Source organism: Streptopelia decaocto (assembly GCF_964273445.1).
Source record: "Streptopelia decaocto genome assembly, chromosome: 4".
Lineage (NCBI taxonomy): Eukaryota > Metazoa > Chordata > Aves > Columbiformes > Columbidae > Streptopelia > Streptopelia decaocto.
Genome location: NC_138658.1, coordinates 61,467,514 through 61,494,480, shown reverse-complemented (window position 1 = coordinate 61,494,480; position 26,967 = coordinate 61,467,514). Strand labels below are relative to the sequence as shown.

Here is a 26,967-nt window from a genome sequence, read left to right as displayed (position 1 = left end):
CCTTTTTAAGAAAAAAATAGGCCTCAGAGTCCTCAAGCTAGAAGATAAGGGGAGCTGCATCCCTGGAGATACGTAAAGGAACAGAAAGACATCGAAAAGAAGACAAAACAGAAACATTTTTTGTTTGCCAAGAACTTATTTTTCTCCATGTGCATGTGCAAAATGGCACCTGAAGGTCAAGACTTTGATTGATGGCTGCCTGATGAAGATCTGATGAAGAACAGTGAGACCTCAAGTCTCTAATTTTGCAATGGCTTGGAGTGACATATAGGGAGTTGGGGCTTGGATCGTGGGGGTTTAATTGTCAAAGTTTTTTCATTGAGGGTCCCTCTTCAGGAGGCACTCAGCCTGAGCTGCTCTACAATGTCCCTTGTGAATAAATTATTTAAGAAGAATTTCTGGAATCCGTGCCTGAATATCTGCTACAGGAGACCTAGAGAAAAGAAACCTCCTTAACATTGCAGAAGGCGTATTCAATTCACCCTGTGATCTTGTGAAACAAAAACACAGTGACGGTATTGAAGGCTGAACTCCCTCACAGAACAGGCTCAAATAAGAGGCCCAGAACTCTTCACCATTAGCAAAATGACACTGACAGGCAAGATGTGAAGGCAGATGGTGAAACGGGTCACAATTGTCTTGGAGGAACACAGATGACTGGGGTGACCCTCCTCTCTAGAGGATTCTGGGGTTCTCTCACTCTAAAGGAGAGAATCACAGAATCACAGAATGTTAGGGATTGGAAGGGACCTCAAAAGATCATCTAGTCCAATCCCCTCACTGGAGCAGGAACACCTAGATGAGGCTACACAGGAATGTGTCCAGAATGTCTCCAGAGAAGGAGACTCCACAACATCCCTGGGCAGCCTGTTCCAGTGTTGTTACCCTCACTGAGAAGAAGCTTCTTCTCAAATTTAAGTGGAACCTCTTGGGTTCCAGTTTGAACCCATTACCCCTTGTCTTACCATTGGTTGTCACCAAGAAGAGCCTGGCTCCACCCTCGTGACACTCACCCTTTATATATCTGTAAACATCAGTGAGGACACCCTTCAGTCTCCTCTTCTCCAAACTAAAGAGACCCAGCTCCCTCAGCCTTTCCTCATATGGGAGATGCTCCACTCCATCATCTTTGTTGCCCTGCACTGGACTCTCTCCAGCACCTCCCTGTCATTCTTGAACTGAGGGGCCCAGAAGTGGACACAATATTCCAGGTGTGGTCTCACCAGGGCAGAGTAGAGGGGGAGGAGAACCTCTCTTGACCTAATAACCACCCCCCTTCTAATACACCCCAGGATGCCATTGGCCTTCTTGGCCACAAGGGCACAGTGCTGGCTCATGGTCACCCTGCTGTCCACCAGGACCCCCAGGTCCCTTTCCCCTACACTGCTCTCTAATAGGTCATTCCCCAACTTATACTGGAACTTGGGGTTGCTCGGGCCCAGATGCAAGACTCTACCCTTGCCCTGTTATATATAATTACATTTTTCCCCGCCCAACTCTCCAGCCTGTCCAGGTCTTCCTGAATGGCAGCACAGCCTTCTGGTGTGTCAGCCACTCCTCCCAGCTTGGTGTCATTGGCAAACTTGCTAACAGTGCACTCTATTCCCTCATCCAAGTCATTGATGAATATATTGAATAATACTGGCCCCAGCACTGACCCCTGAGGCACTCCACTAGATACAGGCCTCCAACTGGACTCTGCCCCATTGACCACGACCCTCTGGCTTCCTTCCTTCAGCCAGTTCACAGTCCACCTCACTACCTGATTGTCCAGACCACGCTTCCTCAGTTTAGCAGCAAGGATGCTGTGGGAGACTGTGACAAATGCTTTACTGAAGTTGCTTTACTGAAGTCAAGGTAGACCACATCCATCACTCTGCCATCATCTATCCACCTCGTTATGTCTTCATAAAAGGCTATGAGGTTGGTCAAGCACGACTTCCCCTTGGTGAAGCCATGCTGACTGCCCCTAATGACCTTCTTACCCTTGATATGCCTTGAGATAGTACCAAGGATCAGTTGTTCCAGCACCTTCCCAGGGATGGAGGTGCAGCTGACCTGTCTATAGTTACCCGGATCCTCCTTCTTCCCCTTTTTGAAGACTGGAGTGACATTTGCTTTCCTCCAGTCCTCAGGCACCTCTCCCGTTTCCCAAGCCTTTGCAAAGATGATGGGGAGTGGTCCAGCAATGACCTCAGCCAGCTCCCTCAGCACCCACAGGTGCATCCCATCCAGACCCATGGATTTATGGATGTCCAGATTGCTTAATTGCTCCCTAACTCAGTCCTCATCAACCAAGGCAGACTCCTCCATTGCCCTGACTGCCTCTGGAGCCTCAGCGGTACGGGGCTCCCCAGGACAGCCTCCGGCAGAGTAGACAGATACAAAGAAGGCATTCAGTAACTCTGCCTTCTCTGTATCTTCTGTCACCAGGGCATCCACCCCATTCATCAGTGGGCCTACAGTGCCTCTGGTGTTAGCTTTATCTGCCATGTATTTGAAAAAGCACTTTCTGTTGTCCTTGACCCCTCTCACCAGGTTTAATTCTAAGGAGGCCTTAGCTTTCCTAGTTGCCTCCCTACACACTCTGACAACATCCCAAGTGGCCAGCCCCTCCCTCCATGATCTGTAAACTCTCTTCTTCCACTTGAGCTTACCCAGCAGTTCCCTGTTTAACCACGCAGGTCTCCTGGCTCCCTTCCTTGACTTCCTACGTGTCAGGATGCTCTGATCTTGAGCTTGGTAGAAGCAAGCCCTGAATGCTAACCAACTATCTTGGGCCCTTTTACCTTCAAGCAGCCTTGCCCATGGGATTTCCCCTAGCAATTGTTTGAAAAGGCCAAAGTTCGTCCTGCTGAAGTCCAGGGCTGCAATTCTGCTTGCTACTCTGTTCCTGCCACACAACATTCTGAACTCCACCATTTCATGGTCGCTGCAACCAAGGCAGCCCTCAACCCTCCTTGTTAGTGAGGATGAGGTCCAGCAGTGCACCTCTCCTAGTCGGCTCCTCCACCATTTGCAACAGAAAGTTATCGTCAATGCACTGGAGGAACCTCCTGGACTGTTGCTGGCTGGCTGAGTAGTCCTTCCAGCAAACATCAGGGAACTTAAAATCCCCCACAACAACCAGGGCCTGTGACTGTGAGGCCTCTCTCAGCTGCCTGTAGAAGGCCTCATCAACTTCCTCACCCTGATCTGGTGGCCTGTAACAGACGCCCACAACAGTATCACCCCTGCCAGCCTGCCTCTTAATTCTCACCCACAGACTTTCAACTTGCTCCTCATCCGTGCCTGGACAGTACTCAATACATGGTAGTTGTTCTCTCATGTAAAGGGCAACTCCACCACCACGCCTGGCTGGGCTGTCTTTCCTGAGAAGGACATAGCCATCCATGACCACATTCCAGTCATGTGAGCTGTCCCACCATGTCTCTGTAATTGCCACCAGATCATAATCTCCTGACTGAACACAGGTTTCTAACTCCTGCTTTTTCCCCATGATGCGCACATTGGTGTATAGGCATTTCAGGAAGCGAGCTGAGCACACTGATTTCACCCTAGGGGCAAAATATTATTTCTGATCAGGAAACAAATATTGTCATTCTGAAATACGCCAAGTCTAGATATTCAAGGTGTTTTCTTATCTAATATGCAAGATTGCTGTCATATGGCTGGGGACAGGTCTGGTAGGTGAGTTTATGTGTCAGGAAGGACCATAGAAGTGAGTAGAACTGTTGAGCACAGAGCATGGCTGGGTTCTTCAGCTTCAGCACAGTTCATCAGTGTTTCTCCCACACCCTGACCTTATGTACCAAATGCAGCTGGTTGGCAGATTGCCCATGACATGCCAAGGCATCTGACACGTGATGCAATTAAGCAGAAAGGGGCTGCAGAGCTGTGTTGCAAATGTATGAGATACACATCAGCTAGGGTAAGACAAGCACAGTGTGAGGTGAGAACTAACAGTGAAAGTCTCAAGACTCAGCACATAAAACTTCACAGGTGTAAAGCATACTTCATTAAATGTCACTTGGTACAAGCCCCTGTTGCAAGAGTCATACAATACAAAACACTTGATTCCTAATCTGCCAGTTCAGATCTCTCATCTAACTGTGTTCATATCCACGCACAGAGCTGTTGGCAACTGCAAAGGAAAAAGAGCACGTACTCCATAAACACTCACTGCTAGCAGTAGTGCCTCCTTGCTGTTGTCTTCACGTTTCTGGGCAGGAAAGGTAAAGCTCTACTCAGTCAACAGACAAATTTTACCTCACCCCTCCTTCAGGGAATACAAAGTCTAGTGGTCGAAGACTTCTAATGGGTTACTCATCATCTTAACTCTTTCTATAAAACTCTCAGCACTATATCCCCCCTATTTCTCTTCTAAGCCTCTAAAACTACTTTAGTGCTTACAAATTATTTGATTCAATAAGATATTTACAAGATCCCTCCATGTCTGAATTTTGAAACATTGATAATTTGCACTTTTATAGGTAAAGACAGGGATAACAGTCTCATACTCTACCTGTATTCTCTCCTTTAGCTTCTGGGAATGCTTCTTCCTCTCATTTATCTTCTGGCTTTTCTCCTCTAGGTCTGCCTCCAGCTTCTTTACCTGATGCAGCAAAACAACTTCCTCAGCCTCTGAGCTCTTCCATTGCTCCACTTCTCTTTCCTGAGAATTATCCTTTGTTTCTATCACAGTTTGCCGCAGAGCATTTTTCAAATCCTCTTTTTCTCTCTCATAAGAGGCTTGTAGTTTGCTTGTTTTCTGAGTACATTCTTCAGTTACTTTCTGATTCTCCCTCTTCAGGTTTTCCATCTCATTTATTAAAGCTTGTCCTTCCAGGCTGTATTTTTCATCTGAAACTACTCTTTTATCTAGGTTTTCTCTCCTAGATCCTTTGCATTTATTTAGCAGTCCATCAGACTCCTGATTTAAATGTAGAAGTTTGTTTTCAAAATCTGCATTGGTATCTACCATGTCTGTAGAAAGGCCCATCTGTGCTTGTTTTGCTTCTGTTCTCAGCTCCCTCTCTTCTACCTGCTTCTTGCACAACGTTAACTCTGCCAAAGCTTCTTCCTTTAGTCTCTTGTGTTGTTCTACTGCAATTTCAAGGGCCTGAATACGTTTTCTCAGCAATCGTTCTTCTTCTGCTTTGCTTTTACACTGGATAATCGTTTCCCTTGTCTCAGCAAGAATGTGCTGAATTTCTTCTTCATGAGCCTCTCTCAGAGCCTGCATAACAGCCTCATGTTCATCATTCTTAATGTTCAGGGCATATATCACCTATAGAACAAGAAAAATAATAGGAAATTAAAGTATCTTGTAAACGGTAGTCATGAATTCAGTTACCATATTTATCACGGGGTTAAATGCTAACTGAGTCCGTGTTTGTAGACCCAGCCTTCAGAGCAGGACTACCTGCCACGTTGCCTTTAGCATTAGCAGGTGCTGGAGACCACTAGTGGCAGATCTGTAGAGTGAAAACTGAAGCCCTGATGTTCAGTTCATGTGGACCAAAATCACTCTGTGATGTAAATGAAAGGAAAGTTTGTAAGGAGGATTCAATTTTTCACTCCTGACTCAAACTAAACCATCACTGAAGATGCACTCCTGGAAGCCATGTGCCTCACAAATTAGCTTGGTCAGCATTTCAATATAGGTATTACTTGACTGCAAGAACCTTTTGGCCTGATTCTGAGAAGTGTTCAGGCAATGGGGTTAAATGGGACAAATTTCTAGATAAATATGTGACAAAAGAGAGTAACAGCATCATATTCCAGAAGCCAAGCAGGCACAAAGTAATTGTCTGCATTTAAATATGTATATTTTTGGGCTTTAGATTACATGCTGTTAATTCTTCTCTGTTACTTTTAACCATTTTTCCTTTGAAACAGAAACAGTTGCAGGTTACCAAGCAGATTCCTTCTCCCCACTAAAATCGTCCTATGAACATTTCTTAACTGTTCAGGAAAGGGACATAAAAATTTCAAAGACAAGATTAATTTTTCCCATGGGTTTAGAATGACCAGTAATTAGTTTGGGCAACACTTCGATTAACTAGGTCAGATGTTGATGATCACATTTCTGCGTTTTGTTCCACTAGAAAACAGAGATGAACATCCAGCCTTCGTGACTCAAAGACTTCCACTCTTAATGATTAATTTATCTAGTAAATCAGCACTGCCTGTGTCATAATATTTTGTGTTCAGGCTGATGGTGGAATTTGGGATCCCAAATTCCACTAAGCATTAGATCATCACCACCATCTTAGCGTAGTTATATACAAGAAGGGGAGAAACCGGCCTCCCTGCTCTATTATTCTGACACTTCTGTTCAAGAGTGACTAGAAACACAATGAAGAATTTTTACTTGAAAATGCATGTCCTTAAATTTAATCTTCAAGCCCGGGTGCTGAAACTGATTCCTCAGTATCTTAACCTTCTTAAGAGATTTAATTTTAGAGGGCTGCTGCTCTGTACTTTATGAAATTTAAGCCCCTCACACATGCCTTTCACTCCCTACCAAATATAGCTACTATATTCCTATTGAGATACCTCATTTAAGAGACTGGACTTATGTGAGATGAATCTGGGACTTCATGTGCTGGAAGGAAAAATACTGAAAATTTATTTCAGCATCTGTTCTTTGCAAGTGTATATTCTGCTGGCTAATGTGGTATAAACCTCTTAATAATTGTGTCGATAAAGAGCTTTTCTAAAGCAGCTCTAAAATTGATCAGTTTGACAATACAGACAGCATTGCCTTCAAATGAAAAGAGCTCTACACTAGCTTTTGTGTTACTAGCGTAATACCAATGGCTACTGCCTCCTTAGAGTTCTCCAGGAGTGTATTGGGAAACATGGTACTGAGCATTATGACAGGTTGGTAAAAACACTAGTACACACATGAACATTAACAGTGCATTGAATATGAATACATCTTATTAGTCCTACTTTATTCTCCAAATGTTGTAAATCTAAATGGCATTTCTCTCCTCCTTTTCTTTATGGTGATGTAAAATAACAAAAAACACTCAGCTGCACCTAATCAGTGAAGACAAAGCTGAAGTGTTCAAACTAAAAAAGACTGTTATATCTTCCTACAGCAGTGTTAAACACTACTCTTGGCGGAACTTGACTATCATAATGAAAAAACCCCAGTTCTAGCAGGTTTCTTTACTAGCTGAATGAGAAGTGAGACAGTTTGGAATGGAAGGTGAGTAGTGAGTATGATAAGAAAAATTGAAGAAAGGTAAAAGGTCATAAGTGTTCTTCCTTCAGGCCTGAGCTAGTGGGTCAAATCCTTAATGATGGAGAAAGTGCTAAAAAAAACCCCAAAAAACAACAACAACACAATGAGAACAAGCCCTGCAGTGGAGGGCTGGAGAGCACCCTAACCACAGCAGGGAGGGAGACAAATTTTGATTGCTAATTAACTTGCTGGAGGCTCGTCTAGGCCAGGTGACTGCATCACTTCTCTCCCACCAGTAGCAGCAGTATCTTATCTTCACACTAGTAGGTGAATTGGTTTCTATGAATTCTGTCTTGCCTACTTCCCACACAGACCAGAGCAGTGTGAGGCATCTCAACATGCCAGGGTCTCCTCTAAAGCAAGGACAGAGGAATTATTAAAAGTAAGTTCAGTTATTTAAAAAAAAGGTTCTGTATTTCTAGCCCCCTCTGTTACTATGACTATACAGATTAGAAAATAAAACCAACTACCACAACTTTTAAATTAATAATTTAATATGTACCTTTCGTTCTTTCTAACACTGAATAAGGAAGTATGTCTTTTAATTAAGGTACAGGCCTGGGCAATGAGTAGCTACAGTGCTGATCCACTTTTACACCTGTGCTGATTTCAACTGAATGATACTGCTGTACCATATGATAACCTCATGAACTAAGTCTCATATCTCTCCTTGTGTTCTCTGTGGCTTCCTGAAACCACAAGAATAATCTTACGCATTCAAATAGTTTCTGCAGCTGTTGATAACATTACCCATTTAACCATTTACATGAGAGAAGCCTTGAAAAATTGGCACTCCAAACATCTCAAAGTGTTTCAGAATCTAAAGTTACAAAGAAAACAAAAAGCTTTTTTCCAAACTGAATACAGTTTATTTTGTCTTCCATCTGTATTCCTTTTTTCTTTCCATCTAGTTTAGATGTTTATTATTCCCTTTGAATTAATATAATCTGTTAATTTTAATATGTTGTTTAATTTTACTTCCAAATCATTAATTATATGTCAAATACTGCAAGCTCTAACCCAGATCTTTGTAGCATCTGTCCCCCTACAGTATGTTGTTATAAACCTTTTGTTTACAGTTCCTGATTCAAGCTGTATCTTATATTTTCTCCATAACTTTGAAATAATTTTGCAAAACTTAAATATTAAAACCACTATTATTTTCTGTAGATTTTGCATGGAATTAAAAACTGGAATGAATAAAATCAGTCAGCATGACATTTACATGAAATATATTTCTAATTCTTTGTTCTCCCTGCAGTGAATCAAATTCATCCTGAGTGTATTCATCAGGTTAAGCTGTATTCAAATGCTGTCAGAGAGGATCACCTTATTTTTCAGTAAAAATTAAATTAGGCAATTTTTTCTATTAAAAAACAGAACTAGATTAAAATACCTTAAAAGATTATGCTTATTCATCAATTAAGTAAATCAACACACACACACATATATTTAGATAAGCAGAAAGGCAAAACTGTTTGATTTCAGAGTCCTTTCTGTTCACCTATTGGTTAAATTCTTGCATAACTCCTTAAGATCTCAAATACCTCCATAAATCTTTGACTTTTACAGTCGTGGATGAGTTCAAATCCATCTTATTAAGCTGTTTCAGATAGATAACATGCAAGAAACAGAAGATTTGTTTGACACAAGCCACATTTTAATCTATGCCCTCTGTCCATTTCAAGGTCATTATAGTCCATGTGAATTTTTAGTGCAGAAGTGAAGTCAAAAATTCTGTATCAATAGAAGGAATAAAAAGGCCTTATTTCCACATATTTCACTGATAATTTAGCTGGCCGGTTTTTGTTATGTATCTAAAACTTATAGGAGAGCTTGATAAATTTATATCCCTGAAATCTGATATCTGCTATGCTTTGAAAATATAAGCTAATGCATCTCATTAACCAAATCTAAATACACTGGTGCAGAATTCATTTGCTGAATTAACTATCAATTTTGTGAAGATGTTTCATTACATCCCAGATTTTTAAAGATCTTTAAGGAGACTAAAATTGCAGACATATGTTCAGTGCTTTCAACGTTGTTGTTGTTGTTTTTTTCTTGATGATTCTAGATATTTATCTGAAATTTTATCCATCCAAAATATATTTTAAAATTTTGTTACAGATTATGATAAAGCAACATTGTCCAATATTACAATAAATGCAGTAAAAAAACAAATTAATCAAGTAAAGTCTCACTTGGTTCCAGTTTTTCAAAGTACTTCCTTACTTTAAATACAGTAGAATTTGGAAATCTTGTAAATATAAGCTGTAGAATCATGTATTTAATTAGAGCCCAGGGTGAAACAGATTTTCTCAAACAAATACATCTTTCTATGGTGACAAATATTATACTTTATTTAAAACATAATGTTTATTGCAGGTTTTGCCTTTGATGTACATCTGTGATAACCACAGATAAAATGAGGCCTGTTTCTTCCTAATCCAGGCTAAAGCGTTCTACAGGTTCGACTGAATTCTTACTTTCCTGTGGTTTGCAGGGGAAATTCTGATAAAGGAATTTTTAAAAATTAAAAAATATTTATATGTTCTACATACTTTGCTAATTATGAAAAGAAACCATCAAAACACTCAGGTATCCATGAATTAATAATACCAGTTTCTGCTACTGCAGGCACTGTTAAGTTCTTTGCTGCTGTAAGCAAATTCAATAGTGGGAATATGTGTGAAAGTTTCACAGATCCTCTGCCACTGCTATGTTTACAAAAAGGTTATGTCTTTTTTCTTCCCAGTTTATTCCTTATACACTTTTTAAAAAGAAAAGCACAGTATTCTATGAGATTTCAGTTGCTTTGCAGTTTTCTCATCCTAATAATATGCAGTTATTCTCAGAGAGAAGTCAGTTTTTAGAAGATGTCACAAATAGTCTCCAGAGGACTGTACAGCTATCCTACTGAATACATCCATTAAAATTTTGAGAATTTTAAAATCAATATAAAGTGATAGTTGACTCTAGGAGTTGCTAAAGAACCTCACAAAAACAGTGGTAAAAAGACACAAAGTTCAGTGTAGATAAATGTGATATAAAGTCCTTTAAAGGAGTAAATCTAAATTTTCTATACACACTGACAGAATCTGAAATTGCTAAGGAAATAAATCTTGGAGCTATAAAATACACAATGAAGACAGCAGTCAGCTAGATACCAGGACTTCTAAGCAACAAACGCAGAACAAATGAAAACACCTTTCTATATCACAACCATAAGTCTATGATTCACCCACATCTTGGATACACCATGAAGTTATGGTTCCCCTCTGGCTCAAGCAGAGTCTAACTGAACTAAAAAAAGGTATACTAAAAAGCAATAAGAATAACCAATCATGATAAAAGCTTCCATGCAAGAAATAACACAATAAACTATGACTCTCCAACTCTGAAAGAGGCGCAGGTAGGAAGATAATATGAGACAGCTTTGTTAAGAGATTAAAATACTGGGATTTAGGTGTTCACTGATGTGCCATTTGTGTAAACTCCCATTAGAGTCCATCAACAGAGATCCACTCAGTAAAACTAACAGAGAACTGAAAGGATTCAGCTCACTGAGGTACACACCAAGGTGCTGACTCACTTGCCTAATCTCAGAGTTCTAGTGTCATTTAAGATGCCATAGGCACCTAAAACATCCACACAGGAGTTGGTAAATATGCCAGAGGTTTTGCAGGATAACTATGCTTTTCCGGAACTAGGCAGATGATGCTCAAATCTCAAATGACATTAGTTTTAGATAGTCCATGAAACTGAGTTCAATTCCTAATGGCTGGTCCACTAGATTACTCTCTAGGATCTACATTGGCAGTTTGGACACACGATACCCATGAAGAACACTAAGTATCCTAATCTCAAACTGAACCTCATCCATGCAATCCCTACAGTCAAAAGTATAATGAAGAAGGTAAATACCAAATGATCACTCACTGCTTTTTTCAATATATGAACCAAAAAATAGCTAGGAGGTGGCTGGTTAAAATAAACAGAAGACAGTATATCACGTTATAGTCAATTAGTACAGACGTTCTGTCATATGAGTCTGTAACGCTAAAAGGTCACATGGATACAATAAGTGATTGGAGAAATTTACAGACGAAAAATCCAGTCAGGCTATTAAGCACTAAGATAACTTAGCAGCCTCTTGAAAAGTTGCACAAATCACTGGAGGCAGGGAGAATACACAAGTGCACCAGAGGCATGCCAGATTCCTGTAACATTCTGAGCACCATCAGAGACAAGCTATTGCCTCAGATGGACCTCAGCATACAGCGTTTTTTAAAAGATATTTTTCTTTCAGTTTCTGTCCTCCCTTTCAAATTACTATCACAGCAGCCAGAATCAACACATTATTATATAGTTAAAGGACTACATAATAACACATATCATAAGACTACACTATTACTCATGTAATTTTTTTCCCCAAACACTCATAACAGTAAAATGGAGCTAGACTGAATACAGCCACTATTCACATGCCCATTTCAGGAAGACATTCTTATTAAGCATACGCTGGACACTCCCAAGATTGCATTGATCATCATAAAACCATGAAAATTTAGCTACCATTTATTACCAGAAAAAGTAACAACAGCCCAGGACATTTAAATTGGTCTGAATAAACAGAGCAGGTCCCTAGGCAACCTCATCTAGCTGAAGACATCCCTGCTCATTGCATGGCAGTTGGACTAAATGATCTTTAAAGGCCCCTTCCAACACAAACCAGTCTATGATAAAAGCCTAGTCCAAATATAAATGGTTATGTTAATTTTAAATTATGCTTTAATTTTTAAGCATTAAAATTTAAATCTTAAAACCCCAGAAGTCTCTAACAGCATCATGTTTATCTTGTGAACAATGACTGCACTGGGTGACCAACAGACACTTGTTGCTACTTTGACTTGACTACACTGCCTGGCCGGACCCTGACTGTGTTCACCCACCTGGGTGCACAAGCGGGCAGGGAGCTGTGCTGTTCAATACACATTCCTCATCCCAAAAATCAGGGGACAGGGGCTGTACAGTGCATTGCCAAGAGGAGACTGGCAATGCACTGCGTTTGCATGCTAAGGTATACCAGCATCTTAGTGAAAACATTTAAACATTGTAAAAACATTTTAAAGTACCAGCTATAGTTCTAACAGCCCTGTTATCAAATTCTAGTAGTTCTCTCCTAAATGAAAAAAGCAAAATATTCAACTGTAATCCAATATTTACATCTAAAGGGAGCTCTTATGTAATCCTCTAAATGTCAGTGCATACTCACAGTCAAATGCTGTAGCTTCCAAAGGCAATTAAAACAGAAGACTTCTCTGGTACTAACCTGTTTTTAGGTTAAAACTATGTTTAAGTGCTTAAAAGCCAAATTACACAAAGTTCTGAATGACAACTACATTAAAAAGGTACAATCTTACTTCAGATGATTTTCACTGAGGTCATTAACTTTAAAGAAAAAAATCCCTATTTGAAAACAGTCAGTTTGCAGTTTCTTTAAGAAATAAAGGTAGTGAGTGCATCCTCACTACTCATAGGGGTTATATGTGTCCTGTTGCCTCTAAGCCCTTTGGAAGACAAGTGAATATACATTAAGTAAAATGACAAGTCTTGAACCAGCACAGTCAAGCCTGAGCTACTGTGCCCCACTGGGAAGCAGGATAAATTAACTCAGTCTAGGTACTGGACCAACTACATTCACATCCTGATGGCTTTAATCACAAGCAAGGACAATTCACATGCTTATCTGTTCCCACTGAAGGCATGGGTTAAGAGATCTTCAACACCACAGAGACAGTCTGGTTGTGTATAGGTATGAAAAATAAATTGTTACAGTGAGACAGCTATCGTGTTTAAGATCTGACTGCGGAGACAGCAATAGAGGTAGTTCTGCCTCAGTGTAACAGCTGTTTTCATAAAAAATTAACACTCTTTTACCCAATCAAGACATGACCTCAGGGGAAAAAATTATTTCATATACCATACACAATGCTGAAGTGCTCAAAAGCCTAAATACACAGTTTTTGAACATTTAAGTGAGAATATCTTAAGCTGAATTGGCATAAACTTCTAACTTGGGCATAATTTTCTCAATGTAAAATATTGGCATCTACATACTGGTTAAAGAAAATGTCAGGAGAGAGGCACAGTTATAATGTCACTGAAAAGAGTATTTTTACACATTATCGAGGAAGAAAAGATAGAACATGAAAAAACTATAACCCTGCAATTTTCTTTTGTGCAATTAATGGATCACTAAATTTTTTATGACCTATTGCCTATAATGCACATATTAATAAAATGCACAACATTTGGTATGTAAACATTAACTGGGGTTCCTTGAAGAAGTGACCTGAATTTTCCATTATAAAGTACCTTTGAGTTATTGGTTACTAAGGCTGTCAGATTTTCTGCAAACTTGGTATGGTCAGTGACAAAATTGTACGGTAAGAACGTATTTCCAATATATAGATGTCATTCTTATACCTTGAATTAATTTAAATGACAATTTTTTAGCCATCCAATAATAAGATTCTGGGTTCCTTCCTAATAGAAATAGTGGCTTTAATACTGCTTTTGACTAGTTGATCAACACAATTATATGACATTGCACATGTTCTGTAAGGAAAATGTAGTGAGGACAAATTAAGAAATCTTAGTCTGCATATTTTTGTCAGCTGGTAGGCAAAAACAATGCTAGCTTTGAAATCCTGATAGAAAATTGTACATAAAAACAATGAAAACAAATACATCATCAAGTTAAGTACATGGGAATACTGATAGCTGACTTTGTTAGTCTTGTTAGTACATAATTTAAGCAGCTTTCTAAAAAGATTCTCTTTGCCTACATGGAATCCAGATTTTATATTCCCTGCCCAAAGGAAAAATATTGTTGCTCCAAAAGCATGATCCTAGTTTTTATGCTGTTCCATTTTGCTTCATTTCTGTAGAATACTGAATACCTCTCTAGAGAGCTGAGATCAAAAAGCCTCAAGCACACGGGAAACCTCTGGTAGCATAACAACTAACTGCACATCAGCTGAGCCACTGTAAGCACTGGTTACAGAGTACTGTTAAGACACGACAGTAAGTAAGGTCAGTAAACTTAGCTTAAACTATGTGAAAAAGGCAACATATTTCAACTAGAAACATGAGTAGACAACAGGAGTTCTCTGTTACAGTTGCTCAGCTGACAGGTGCTTCCAGAGTAGGGCATTAAAATTTGATGAAATTTTGTTCCTAAACCTATCAGCCATTTTTAAAATGGCAAATAAAACAGGAAAGGTTAAACCATCTAATATATGGCCATGTTACAAAACACCGGAGTGTTATAAACAGTCAATGCCCTCACACACATACCAGACCACTTGCTAATTCTTCTGTAAATTTCCACCCACAGAGTGAAGCTTATAGAAATAAATATGAGACTGTATCTCATACACTTCTGTGCAAAAGTCAGACATCCTTCTTTAAATAACTAACACAAGTGGGGAGTGTTTATATGGTTGATTTTCCACTGAAGCTTATTAAAGGAGTTAAGAACTGGGTTAAGAACTGGCTGGAGAGCCGGGCCCAGAGAGTGCTGGTGAATGGGGCTGCATCTAGCTGGCGGCCAGTCACTAGTGGTGTTCCCCAGGGGTCAGTGTTGGGTCCAGTCCTGTTTAACATCTTTATTGACGATTTAGATGAGGGGATTGAGACCATCATCAGCAAATTTGCTGATGACACCAAGTTGGGAGGGAGTGTCGACCTGCTGGAAGGCAGGAGGGGGCTCTGCAGAGGGATCTGGATAGACTGGAAAAATGGGCTGATTCCAGTGGGATGAAGTTCAATAAGGCCAAGTGCCGGGTGCTGCACTTTGGTCACAACAACCCCCTGCAGAGCTACAGGCTGGGCGCAGAGTGGCTGGAGAGCAGTCAGACAGAAAGGGACCTGGGTGTACTAACTGACAGGAAGCTCAACATGAGCCATCAGTGTGCCCAGGTGGCCAAGAAGGCCAACAGTATCTTGTCCTGTATCAAAAATAGCGTGGTCAGCAGGACAAGGGAAGTGATCCTTCCCCTGTACTCTGCATTGGTGAGGCCACACCTGGAGTATTGTGTTCAGTTCTGGGCCCCTCAGTTCAGGAAAGACATTGAAGTGCTGGAGCGAGTCCAGAGAAGAGCAACACGACTGGTGAAGGGACTTGAACATAAGACCTACGGGGAGAGGCTGAGGGAGCTGGGGTTGTTTAGTCTAGAGAAGAGGAGACTTAGAGGTGACCTCATCACTCTCTATAACTACCTGAAGGGAAGTTATAGCCAGATGGGGATTGGTCTCTTCTCACAGGCAGTCAACAATAGGACAAGGGGGCATGGGCTTAAACTCTGCCAGGGGAAATTTAGGCTGGATATTAGAAAGAAATTCTTTACAGAGAGAGTGGTCAGGCATTGGAATGGCCTGCCCAGCGAGGTGGTGGACTCGCCGTCCCTGGAGGTTTTTAAACTGAGATTGGACATGGCACTTAGTGCCATGATCTAGTAAACGGACTAGAGTTGGACCAAGGGTTGGACTCGATGATCTCTGAGGTCTTTTCCAACCCAGTCGATTCTGTGATTCTGTGATTCTGTAATAATGTTCATTTATTCCACACAGCTAACTGAACTGAGCTGCTCCACATAGTTTCATTAAGAAACATCTGCCTATGCTGCTGCTTCTAGAAGAGGAACACATCCGCTCACCTTTCACAGTTCTTTCCCCTGAAGGAAAAAAGAGGTTCTTAATTTTGTCTTACCAACAATTAACTTTTCCCTGCATCAACACTCTACTTCCTCTGTTAAGAGACACAGTATCCAACATACATACACACACAAAATTTTCATCAAGCTGTTTCGTTTTTTGACAAACAATCTACCTGTCCAGAAATAGTGCAATTTAAAATGTGCTTTTTAAAACAAGGCTCCCAGACTCCCAATATAGAGTCAGATGAACTCCTAGGGAAAATGAGTTTGAGGGTAACTATCTCCTCTCTTTAAAAACATTCCTATGTTGGTATCCAGGAAAGTCTCTATGAAGGAAACATAACCGTTTTGTGGCTTAAGTAGCTCTCTGATCACCAGTTAATGTCACCATCTTAATTATTCAAATTAAGCTTAGTTCCAGAACTGCAGCCCAGAACAGCAGGTTTGGTTTGAGGCCCACTGGCAGAGGTTTGAAAAGAAGCCTGAATAACATGCCTAAGCTGCGTTTGCAATGAAAGCTGATCCATTCTCCTCAGCACTCCAAGAGTTCATTTGCATTTCTCATCCTATCTCAACTAAAAACGGCTGTCCTGAGAATCCATAAGCACCGAAAATCCTGTAACAACCAACTGATGTTAGAAATCTGTAGCTTGAGGCAGCAGGGAACCCAAAGTGTCATATAAAAGTCAGCATGCATTTTAAACTCCATGTTATTGCTAAATGTATCAGAAATACAAATAACTGACAAGCACAAAAGAGCATGCCAAGGGTCCAATGTCTGCTGGAGAAGTCTAAACTTAATTACTGGTACAAAGTCACACATTTTGTTACAATCATAAGAATGCACTAATTTCAAGTCCCTATTAATTTGAATGCACTAGTGTTGTAGAAAGGTGCCTACCAACTAGATGTGTATACATGTATATGTGATTTGTATATGTGAATGACAACTACAGATGGTCATTCCCATTTGCAAACAGAATGTTTCTGTTTTGATTTCTCAAAGTCCATAAATCAAAGCATAGCTCATCTGGAAATAGCTGCGATGTTATCTGATTTTACGGTCAAAATTCAGAAGACCTAGACAGCTCTTATCTATATACACTAATTTTACCAGAGCTTTTAAATATCGGTTTATACTTTCCAATATATCCTTTTTTAATATATATATATATGTTTTTTTAAAAAATATGGTTGTCCCACATATTCATTTAGTACTGTGAGGTGTGTCTTTAAAAGAAAAACTGTACAAATAATAATAAAACCTGCCATGTTCATTAGTGTACCTCAAATGTGGGCAGACAGATGTCTAGTGGTAAACAAGGATCTGTGGCCACTTCTGCCTTGAAATGCAAATGTCACCTTAGTTTTGTGGAAAGAGAAGGGACAGAGCAGAACAGGTAGCCTGATTGAGTTTGAAATACGCTAATTGTAGAAAGGTGCCTACCTTTGCTCACTGTGATAGCTCGATGTGGAGAAACATTGAATGTTCTACATGTCAGCAGTGGAGAAGGTCAATCTGTGTGAGAAGGGCCAGGCATCTAAAAATGCTGATAAACGGGCTACAAAAAGCAAGTAGCTTGCTGCCCAAAGCAAACAAAATGTTTCTAAAGGTTTGTATTTTTGCCGCTACAGGCAAAAAGGTGCAGAACAGAAAAATGCAGGACTGAAAGTTTGAAAACTTACTATATTGTACCTCTCCAAAAGCAGGAATAGCATGGCAGTAGAATGGGAGCAGCTTTCAAGATGTCTGTGTCCTGTTCACCCCTGGGGATTCCCTGTACCAACCCATGCCTTACAATGTAATCAGCACGCCATGCAACAATGGAAATTTCACCACCTCACCCAGTCTGGTTCTCCTGTTGGTGCCTTGGCACTTGCCTCCTTTGCCTTTGAGAGTAGGAGGAGGCCACTACTGACTATGTAACAAAGGAACAGGATGCAGGTCAACATCTGTATCCTACATGTAATTTAAACATTTTGCAGTGGTTTCTCCTGGCACAATGCAGAGTGGCTGAGAAATTAGATATTATCTTCCCAGCAATAAAAATCTAACATCACTAAAGTGCAATTGTGTTAATAACAGCCAGCAGTATTGCACACTAGGTTAGAATTGGGAAGGGTAAGCACTACAGGCAATTTAAAGTTAGGAGGGATTTAATTATAATTATTCCAACTGTAATACAGTCAAGAAAGCAGTCATTTCAAAGGGAGCTCTTAAAGTTCCTGGACCAAAAATGATTATAACAAATTTTCCATATAGACATTTTTCAGCTAATCTGGTGTCAGATTTTGCTTCTCAGATGTTTGCCATTTGTACAGTATTAGTCTACCCAGCATTTAGAAGGGAAAGTGTATCGTTAAAATTTCACTTCTACCATGAGTTTTCTCTAGTACAGTGCTATTGCAGAAAAACTGAATTCTTAAAGGCCACATCCTAAAACATAATTTTTTGAGCTTCAAGTATAAATAATCTTTATTTCGGATGACTGAAAAGGATCCAGAGGGGAAATTCTATTAAATGTAATCACCCCATCCACATTTTAACATGAGAAACTTCACAAAAGCATAAAAAAAAACCCAACCAAAAACAACAACCAAAAACCAAAAAAAAAACTGGAATAAAATTTTGCTATGATCCTTTGCACTGAGGTGATTTTTTCCCTGTTTGCTGCTAAAACAGTTCTCACAAATTTCTTCCCCAACCCAAAGACAAACTTTATAAAGGAATATGTTTTCAGAAAGGAATTAGATGTTTTTTCCTCAAAATTTAGTTGAAATAGAGAGACTTTTAAAAGAATCACTTTCTATGAAAAGGAAGGCACAGAAATCTCTACAGAAAATTAGATTAGCTTGAGAGTTGAAACAAGTGTTTCTTTGTACAGATCTCATTAGTATGACCTAAGTCTGCTGCTGAGAAATAGACCACCTAGGGGAGAGCTAGTCATTCCTCAACTCTTATTACCGTGAAGTGTAAGGTATCAATTAATAGAGACCCAGCTATTGTTTTTCTGTCAGAAAAGGCAATCTGTGAATTTGTTTTGAGTGTTACTTATGGACAAATTTTACTTAGTGTGCAAAATTGGTCAAAGATAGCAGAAAACAAGAGAACAACTTGGGACATCTTAATCTAATCTACAGTCATCTTTCAAGTGCCTCTCATTGTGGTTGAGGAATCAGGAATGTTATCAATCAACAGACTGCTTCTCTTTACAAATTTTTAGACTTCGTTGCTCACACATTTATGTGTTCACAATAATAATTTTTTTTAAAAAGGCATTTATTTGGATAGTTTTCTTTCAAATACTACAGAATGAAAATAGACCTTGAAGAGTAATGTGCATTCATAGGCAAAAAAGATCAGATTGTGTACAAAATACTATTATACAAACATACAATCAGTGCACTGGTAAAGTAAGTATTGGTATAGTATAATAAGTGTAATATAGCAAGTGTATGTGCAAATATAGGTAGCACTTGTGTATGTATTCGTACATATGATACACATTATCACATACAGTAATCATTAGCTAAGAATAATGGCACTGCAACTAGTAAGCCATTCTAACTTGAAAATCTTAATGATTTCCTATTGTTTGACCTGTAGTTTTAGTCCATGTTTTTTCATTGCTAAAATGTCTTTACCAAATGCAGTGAGGTTACAGAACATGTAAAAGCTGGATTAGTAAGCATGGGTAGGAAGCAGCATTTTTCTCAGAAAGGTGCAGCATAAAAATAGCTTAAAAGATAACTGCTACCTCCTATAGATTTTCTCTTACCATAGTGTGGAAAATGTTCCAAATATTTAGTGGTATAGCTCCTTATTGACTAAAAGTTTTACTACAATATACTACGTAATTTAGTTCTGCCTCTTTTCCAACTCCTGTCTTTTACGAAGGTCATTTAAAGTATTTCTACTTAAGCACAACGGGAACAATTAAGTACAAGACAACAAGTAAGATTATACTTTAGTACCACAACTACGCTGCAGCTTTGGAACAATATTACTCGAGAACCTATCAAAACGCAAATGAATTAACGCCTTCGTAATTTAGGAAAAAAAAAAGGCGAATACCGTCAATCCCTCCGAGCAGCGCACAGTCAAATCCTGTGTCTTCGCAGAGCTTGAGCTCTTCTCGCTATTGTTACACGCTAATTAAAGCGGTTAAGTGCGAGATGTCGATCGTCAGCCACAAAGGCAACCCGGTAAGGTTGGTCTGTAGCACCCGCGGGGGAACTGTTTGAAAGGAAGTTTGTGCACATCGATGTTTTCAGCAACCGCCTTTTAAAAGCAGGACAGTTTTCCCTTCTCTCCTCTCAGACAGGGGCTATCAAAGGAAACCGGTCCGAGCCAGGCCCCCGTCCCCGGCCAGGGCAGGCTCACCTCCCTGGGAAGGCTGCAACAGTGAGACTTACCTTAGTAAGCTGGGCAATCTTCTTGCACATTTTCATGTGCATTTCCTGATTGCATTCCTCTGCCGAGCTGCTGCGAGCGGCTCCAGATCCATTGCAAGTCCCGGGTTGATGAAACTTGTTTATGCCAGAGGCCATTAGGCTTGAAATATTTTAATCACGTCTGCCTGTGTATACTCCGGGTAGTGCGATCCTTTCCGGGCTGCCGGCGCCCCCGGCGCGCTGCACCCTCCCAGACCTCCACAGTGCCGGGGGAACTTCAGCCCCAAACAGGGCAAGCTCCGGTCATCACTGCTCTCCGTTCTGTGCAGATGGCCCAGTCCTTCAGCAGAACACCCAGGCGAAGAGGCAGAGAACAGCATGTGCAAACATCCTGACGGGGATTTTTTTCCCTCCCCGTCTCTTCAAATGGTTGAGCTTCCGCCAGACGATGCCAGCAGCTGGATGCTACAAATTTCCCACAGGAGATGCTGAGCCAGCCGTACAGGCAGCAGCACAGACGTTGCCGGGCATCTGTTATAGAGATCGCCTGCACATTAAATCATGTTACCTTCTTGGGGCTGCCAAAGGATTGCAGAGGTCACGAGAGAGGACGATGTTGGCACCTTTCACTAGCTCTGTTATCTTGGCAATCCTCTCTAAGTCCGGATGGACCAATAAAGTGATGGAGAAAACCTGGTTTAATTTTTTTTTTTTTTTTTTTCTGAAAGCAGAATGGAGCAGTTCTTCCAGCAAAGAGGCACACTTGAGCACAGCTGAGCCCGGGAGTGGTGTCAGGGATCTAGCCCTTCTGCCTTAGTCAAAGAGACGGGTCAGTTCCCCTCAGTTACACCAAAGGCATTGGCAAGGTGCCAGAAGAAAACTGACAATATTACTGGGCTTTTTTTCTTCATCTGTAAGCCATTCCCTCTCTTCAAAGAGACCAGGCTTCTACATGTAAAAATAAATGAAAGGACAGAAAGGGTAGAAAAAAAGGCATAGAAAAGACAAGCTATTAAGATAATGGAATTTTAAAAGAAGAATGGTTCAGTAAAGTGTTAATGCAAGAAGAAAATGGTTAGTGGACATGTTTAAACAAGTCTAGAAGAAAGGGGAAGGAGGAGAAGGCAAAGTAGGGTGAAGTCAGAGAGGCGGAGAAGAGGAAGAGAGAGAAAGAACAAGTGAGAGAAGCTGAAAGCTGCTTAACACCCCTTTGATGTGCAGCTGTAGCCAGTATAAGAAACCCTACGGAGCAGACCGAGGACACATCTCAGCTCATGCTCTCTTACAGCCAGCCAGGGTCGACATGAGGCTACTTCTTCCCCCTGCACTGTGCAGGTAAGACAGCTTTTCTATCTCACCTCCTCGCAGTCTTTCCATCCTTCTTGGGCAAGAAGCTTCCACTTCACTAGTGGTGGGTTTGAAAAAGTGCTTCCTCAAGATTATCAGAATTGGGAAGGAGGATTATCTGGTGTCAGCTAAGATCAGGGCAAAAGGAAAAAAAGGAAAATCTTCAGCAAAGAAGGGAGATACTCGGTGAGGGCAAAAAAAGATAAAGCACTATTAAGAATAAACATTCCAACTAAAAAAAAAAAAAAAAGATCAGGGCAGAAGAATGCCTGCAGGCAGTGGGTAGAAGGAAGAGTGAGAAGATGTAAGAAGAGAAGACCTTGGGCCAAAGAAACCAAACCCTTTAATTGCTTGGAGAAAAGAAGGGACTCTAAGTCTCTGAAGGCAGAAAGAATTTTCACTCCAGAAGTGAGTGGAAATGAAGACTGACTGAGAAACAGCATAGAAGGGAAAGGCCAGGAAGGAAAATGAAGATGGTCACAGTTGCTGGGAGATGCTAAGCAGGGAAAAGAAGTTTAGCCCAGAGAGAACATTTATAAGAAGATATAAGAAACAGAGCCTTGTACCCAGGAAGGACTAAGTATAGTTTCTTCATTCACCGATATTAATGTCCAAGATGCTCTGCCTGTGACTGAAACTTTTTCTATGACCAGGGCATAAGCATATGTCACTACCAATTGTCTGGTACCTCATAAGACATATGCTCACACTTAAGTTTAACTCAGTTAATATGGTTATAATATCTTCTCTACATGCTCATCCATTTAAGAAAAAAAGTGTAGGAACTTAATTAAATGTAAAATTTTGCTAAAATTGAGAAGCTTTTTAAAACAATCCAGAGAACACAAAGGGCTAGCACAATTTCCTAGCACCTTGTTTCCTCAGAAAAACAACAAAACTGAGTGAAAACAAAGCAAATTAAAAAAATGCAAAAGGTCTTAAAAGTACTTACAATAAGTTACCTATATTATTGCTCTACTACACAGATAGTAATATTCATGTTGTTTCTACCAAACAGCAGAGGACACACTGGACCTGAAGGCATGGCTGGACAGGGACTTGTGACACTTACATAGGCACAGACAGAGCAGAGGAGCATAGATCTTCAGGTACACTGGGAAACGAATAAACCACTGAGATGTTTTCAAGCAGGCTGTTCATGTATTTTAGGGGATCAGAGGGGAAAAAACTTGATGCTTTGCTACAAGATGATGTTTTAACAGAACATAATTTGTTGCTGGTAAATTATTCTGAGTCCAGATGAGTCAATACTTCAAACATCAGAAAAGCTTCAGTCAGACTTCAAGCACCAGAAAATGCAACCACAGAAGATAAATTCATAGGTGACTCAAGTTCATTAGTTCCACTACTCAAAAAACCCACTTGATTTCAATAACAGAATTTCAGCAGATAATGGCAGAGCTTTTCAATGAGTATTTGACCTATTTTTTTCTTCTAATTGATCTGGTGACCACCTATAGATAAGAGGACAAAGCAAAGATGTCACAAAGCATAATTTGAGCGTGTAGTAAACAAACGTGGGTTTTGTGAGAACCACATGGAACCTTCTGATAAGCTCTGACTTGGAATCAAATACTTTCTTATTTTAGAGACACGTGGGAGGAATAAAAATATTACTTTCCCCCTTTTATAATGTTTTCACAATACCTTTCTCCCTGTCAAACAGAAAACAAACTACTTGGAACAAAATCTGCACGCAAAGTAACTTTTGAGTTCTTATCCTTTTTTGATGGTACCAAAGCAATTTGCCATTGCTTGGTTAACATAAAAACACTTTGTTCTGTCACATGTTTAGTTCATATCAGTGACTCAGATGTCAGAAACATTCTGTGATAGCTAATCAGTCAATGCCAGTACATCTTTAAAAGATGTACATTAGGAGAGGACCTTGCTAGTCGTCCCTGCAAACTGAGGCCTAGTGAGAGACTGAATCCAGTTCCGGTTGGCTGCAGAGTCCAGTCCAGGACTTTGGGTGCCGGCTCTGCAGTTGCTGAGACTTTCAAGATTGGTTTTGTATATTTTGTGTTATTTTCTCTATGCTTATTAGTAGCATTAGTAAAACATTTTTAATTTTTCCAACTCTCTTCTCTCTGTCCTTCTTTTCCTCTCGATTGCCTGTCCTTAGCGGGAAGGGTGGAGAGGGAGGGGCAAAAGGGGAAGGGGGGGAGGAGAGGAGGTTAACAATACATCTGCCAGGGTTTTATTGTCACCCCGCAATCAAAACCCTCGACACTCCTATTACTACTGCATAATGATGGCCCGATTATGGATTAAATATTACTGTGCTTAAACTTTTAATCTGGAAGCTGGAACTGACCAGATGCGTCAGTTAAAAAAGCTCTGGAACACCTACTAAATAGGATAGCAACAACTTTCAGGGTTTTTAACCTGTTTTTTACCCCAAGACCTACATCTAAAATTACCACAAAGTAACCAGCATGCATCAAATTTGGCTTACCCTGTGGCACTGTGTATTTGCTCACACACCAGAACTGACAAAGAGAAAGGATGTAGGACAGTGGGTCAGAAGTAGAAAGAGACAACTATAATCAGAGGAGGTCACTATTTCCAAGGACAAGTTAAAAAATCTTGGCATTTTAGAGCATGCTTCCTTGTGGAGCCTGGAGAGCTTCTGAGCTTCATCAGTCCTTTCCTTTTTTGATAGAACTGTGAAACCTACTGGCCAAAACATCTAAATCTGTGCTGCTGGAGGGGTCCTTGCCCTCCCAGTCAGTTTTATTCATTTCTCAGGAAGCGGCTGGCCCTTACTGAGCCCCAAGAGTTAGCTCAGAAAAGGACAGAAGGCCCAGGGCTGAGCCAAAATGCGGTTCCTAGGCCCATGGCCAAGGAGTGTGGCTGGAGGCACCAGGCGAGGCTGCTCGGGCACCATTAAGGCTTATTAATGCAGTGAAGGTGCTGCAACATAACCTGTGAAAACACTGACAACAAACACCTCTATCAGTTAAACAAAGTATCTGGTATCACAGGGTGACTGTGATATTTTATGTGGAGCTAAGTCTAAATGGCCACATTTGTGATCCTACTTCAGCATGTTATATATCTTCTTATGAAATATCAACTGGGAATCTGGACTTTTGTGGCATATTTACCCTGAAAGCCAGTATGTTGAACTTCAATTTGTCATAACAGAAGCCTGACTTCTATTTCTACCTAGAAATACAAAGCCTAGCAGAAATATTTAACGCAGACTGGAAGAAATAGCTCTTATATCCTGGTTGAAACCCATCATAAGGGACTGCAAGCTGTTGACAAGGGAAAATCCTCATCCATAGGTCTGAGATGCAGGTGGGCACAAATGGGCTTCCAAACATATATGTATCAAAAATACTTCAGTTTGCATTATTAGTTTCACTTAAAAGTCCTGGGTTTTTTAAAGCCAGAAGACTCACAAAGTTTTACCTGCTCTTCTGTTCCAGTTTCCATCCTCTTCCCCACATCCTCTTCTCTTCCTGTTTCCATAGTCTTCTTTTCCTATAGGCAAAAAAGCTAGATTAATTTTCCAGTAAAAATACCTTAAATAGAAAGATGGTTACCCATTTTATTTACCTAGAAAATATAAACTTCCATAAAACCCCAACTCATCGAGTGTTTGCAGTTGATTATAGTGTTTTTGTAGAATCACTATTTCTCCAACATAAAAACTTTTAGGAAAAAGTTAATATGTATTATTCTGTGTTACTCTTATATTTGTGCATATAGAATTCATTTCCTGCTCTCTAGGAGCAGAAGAGGATTAGGCCAGATCCAGATGTTAAAAAGTTAATACAAAATACAAATGACTCACCTTTAAAAAGCTGGTATCTGTTTTAAACATACACAAATATATGGTAATACGATATGTCAGGAAAAAAGCCCTCTCTGCCACATGTATACATGTTTTTAAAATGTATTTTTATTTTAAAATGGTATTTAAATAAATATTAATTTAATAAAAATATTATATTAATACAGCATTATTAATTTTATTTTAAAAAATCTATAAAATACATTTTTTTTCCTGCTACCACCCTCAGTTCTGCACACACAGCTCTTATACCCTGTAATCCTTGACACAACTGTGAAGAGAAAATAATTTCATTACTTTGTCGATAAAAATCTTCTACTTGAAGAATTAACACTGGGAAGATTCAGATCCGGAATAAGACTGACCCCTAGTGCTTATCTATTTTAATTGTTAGTTGTTTTTTTTTTCTTAGCCAAAAATGAATCCTCTTCAGTATGGGTTCTGACTAGCTGACCTATCATTTGATGGTATGCCATCTGTTCTTATTAGATAACTATCATCACTTCAGGTAATTGGTCACTTTTTTTTTTTTTTTTTTTTTTTTAAAGCCCAAAGACACATAGATGTCAAATACCTGAAGTTCCTGGTGTCCACAGTTAACTGCTTCTGTTCACATTTTCTGGAATTAATATATGCTGATGCAGCTAATCATCCCTTGCCTTGCTTCTCACTGAATATCAGTCCCTGCTTTACAGTACATTCTGTAGTTTGTAACATATCTCTGGAGCTTGAGCTTAGTTATCTTACTGTTTTTCATCAGATACAGAATTTATTTCTATTCTCAAGTTAAAGGATTTCTGGGAAAACATACTTGAAAAATTGGGGAAAATTACCACTAGTAAAAGATACCACCTGTAAAGAACACGAATACTTATTCCAACAAGTCAGTTATCCATACTGACTTACATCTTTTCAACTACCTTTATACCCAATAGAAAATAGTAGGATATTTCAGTAAGAAACACACAGTCTGCAAGGTGGATTCAGCTGAGGTAGTTCATCCAGGGAACTGAGTAACCAGTTACTTAACAAACTACCTTCTTAATCCCCTTTGTTACCTAAATCTTTAAAACAAGCAAAACTATATTGCTGTAGATTCAACAGCTGAGCAGCTTTTGTCTCACTAGATGGCCATTCTCCTAAGGGCTTTTATTATTTCCAGACGGAGGCCGAGCTTTCTTGTTTTGCTATCCCGATTGCTTCAGTGTGAGGCTCCTGTTTACAAAATAAAATTATACTCATTTTTCCAGATGATCACATCCGGAAAGGAAGAGTGGCTGAGTACCAGAGTTTATCGAGCTTAATTCACTATTTTGCACCAACACACTCTGGAAATCCCCTTGCCCGACGCTTCTCCTCAGCCGCAGCGGGGCTAATACCGACTCCGCTTTGAAACCGCCGCTCCTTCCGTGAGC

The 26,967-nt window shown here is 40.0% G+C and overlaps 1 protein-coding gene across 3 annotated transcripts in view; it reads right to left on the bottom strand.

The window, feature by feature from the left end:
* The window catches only part of FAM184B (family with sequence similarity 184 member B), a 44,539-nt gene extending 22,831 nt beyond the window's left edge, over positions 1-21,708 (bottom strand). For 2 of the 3 annotated variants that reach the window (XM_082051419.1, XM_082051420.1), the window contains exons 1-2: positions 20,401-21,708; positions 4,526-5,290 (exon numbers count right to left, since the gene is read on the bottom strand). In XM_082051419.1, coding sequence (XP_081907545.1) covers positions 4,526-5,290; positions 20,401-20,535 — 900 coding nt within the window. In that variant the 5' untranslated portion in view covers positions 20,536-21,708. Of the gene's footprint in view, positions 1-4,525; positions 5,291-20,059; positions 20,183-20,400 lie in introns of those variants that run through there. The other variant, XM_082051421.1, reaches the window with a different exon arrangement.
* Positions 21,709-26,967: the final 5,259 nt, after the last annotated feature.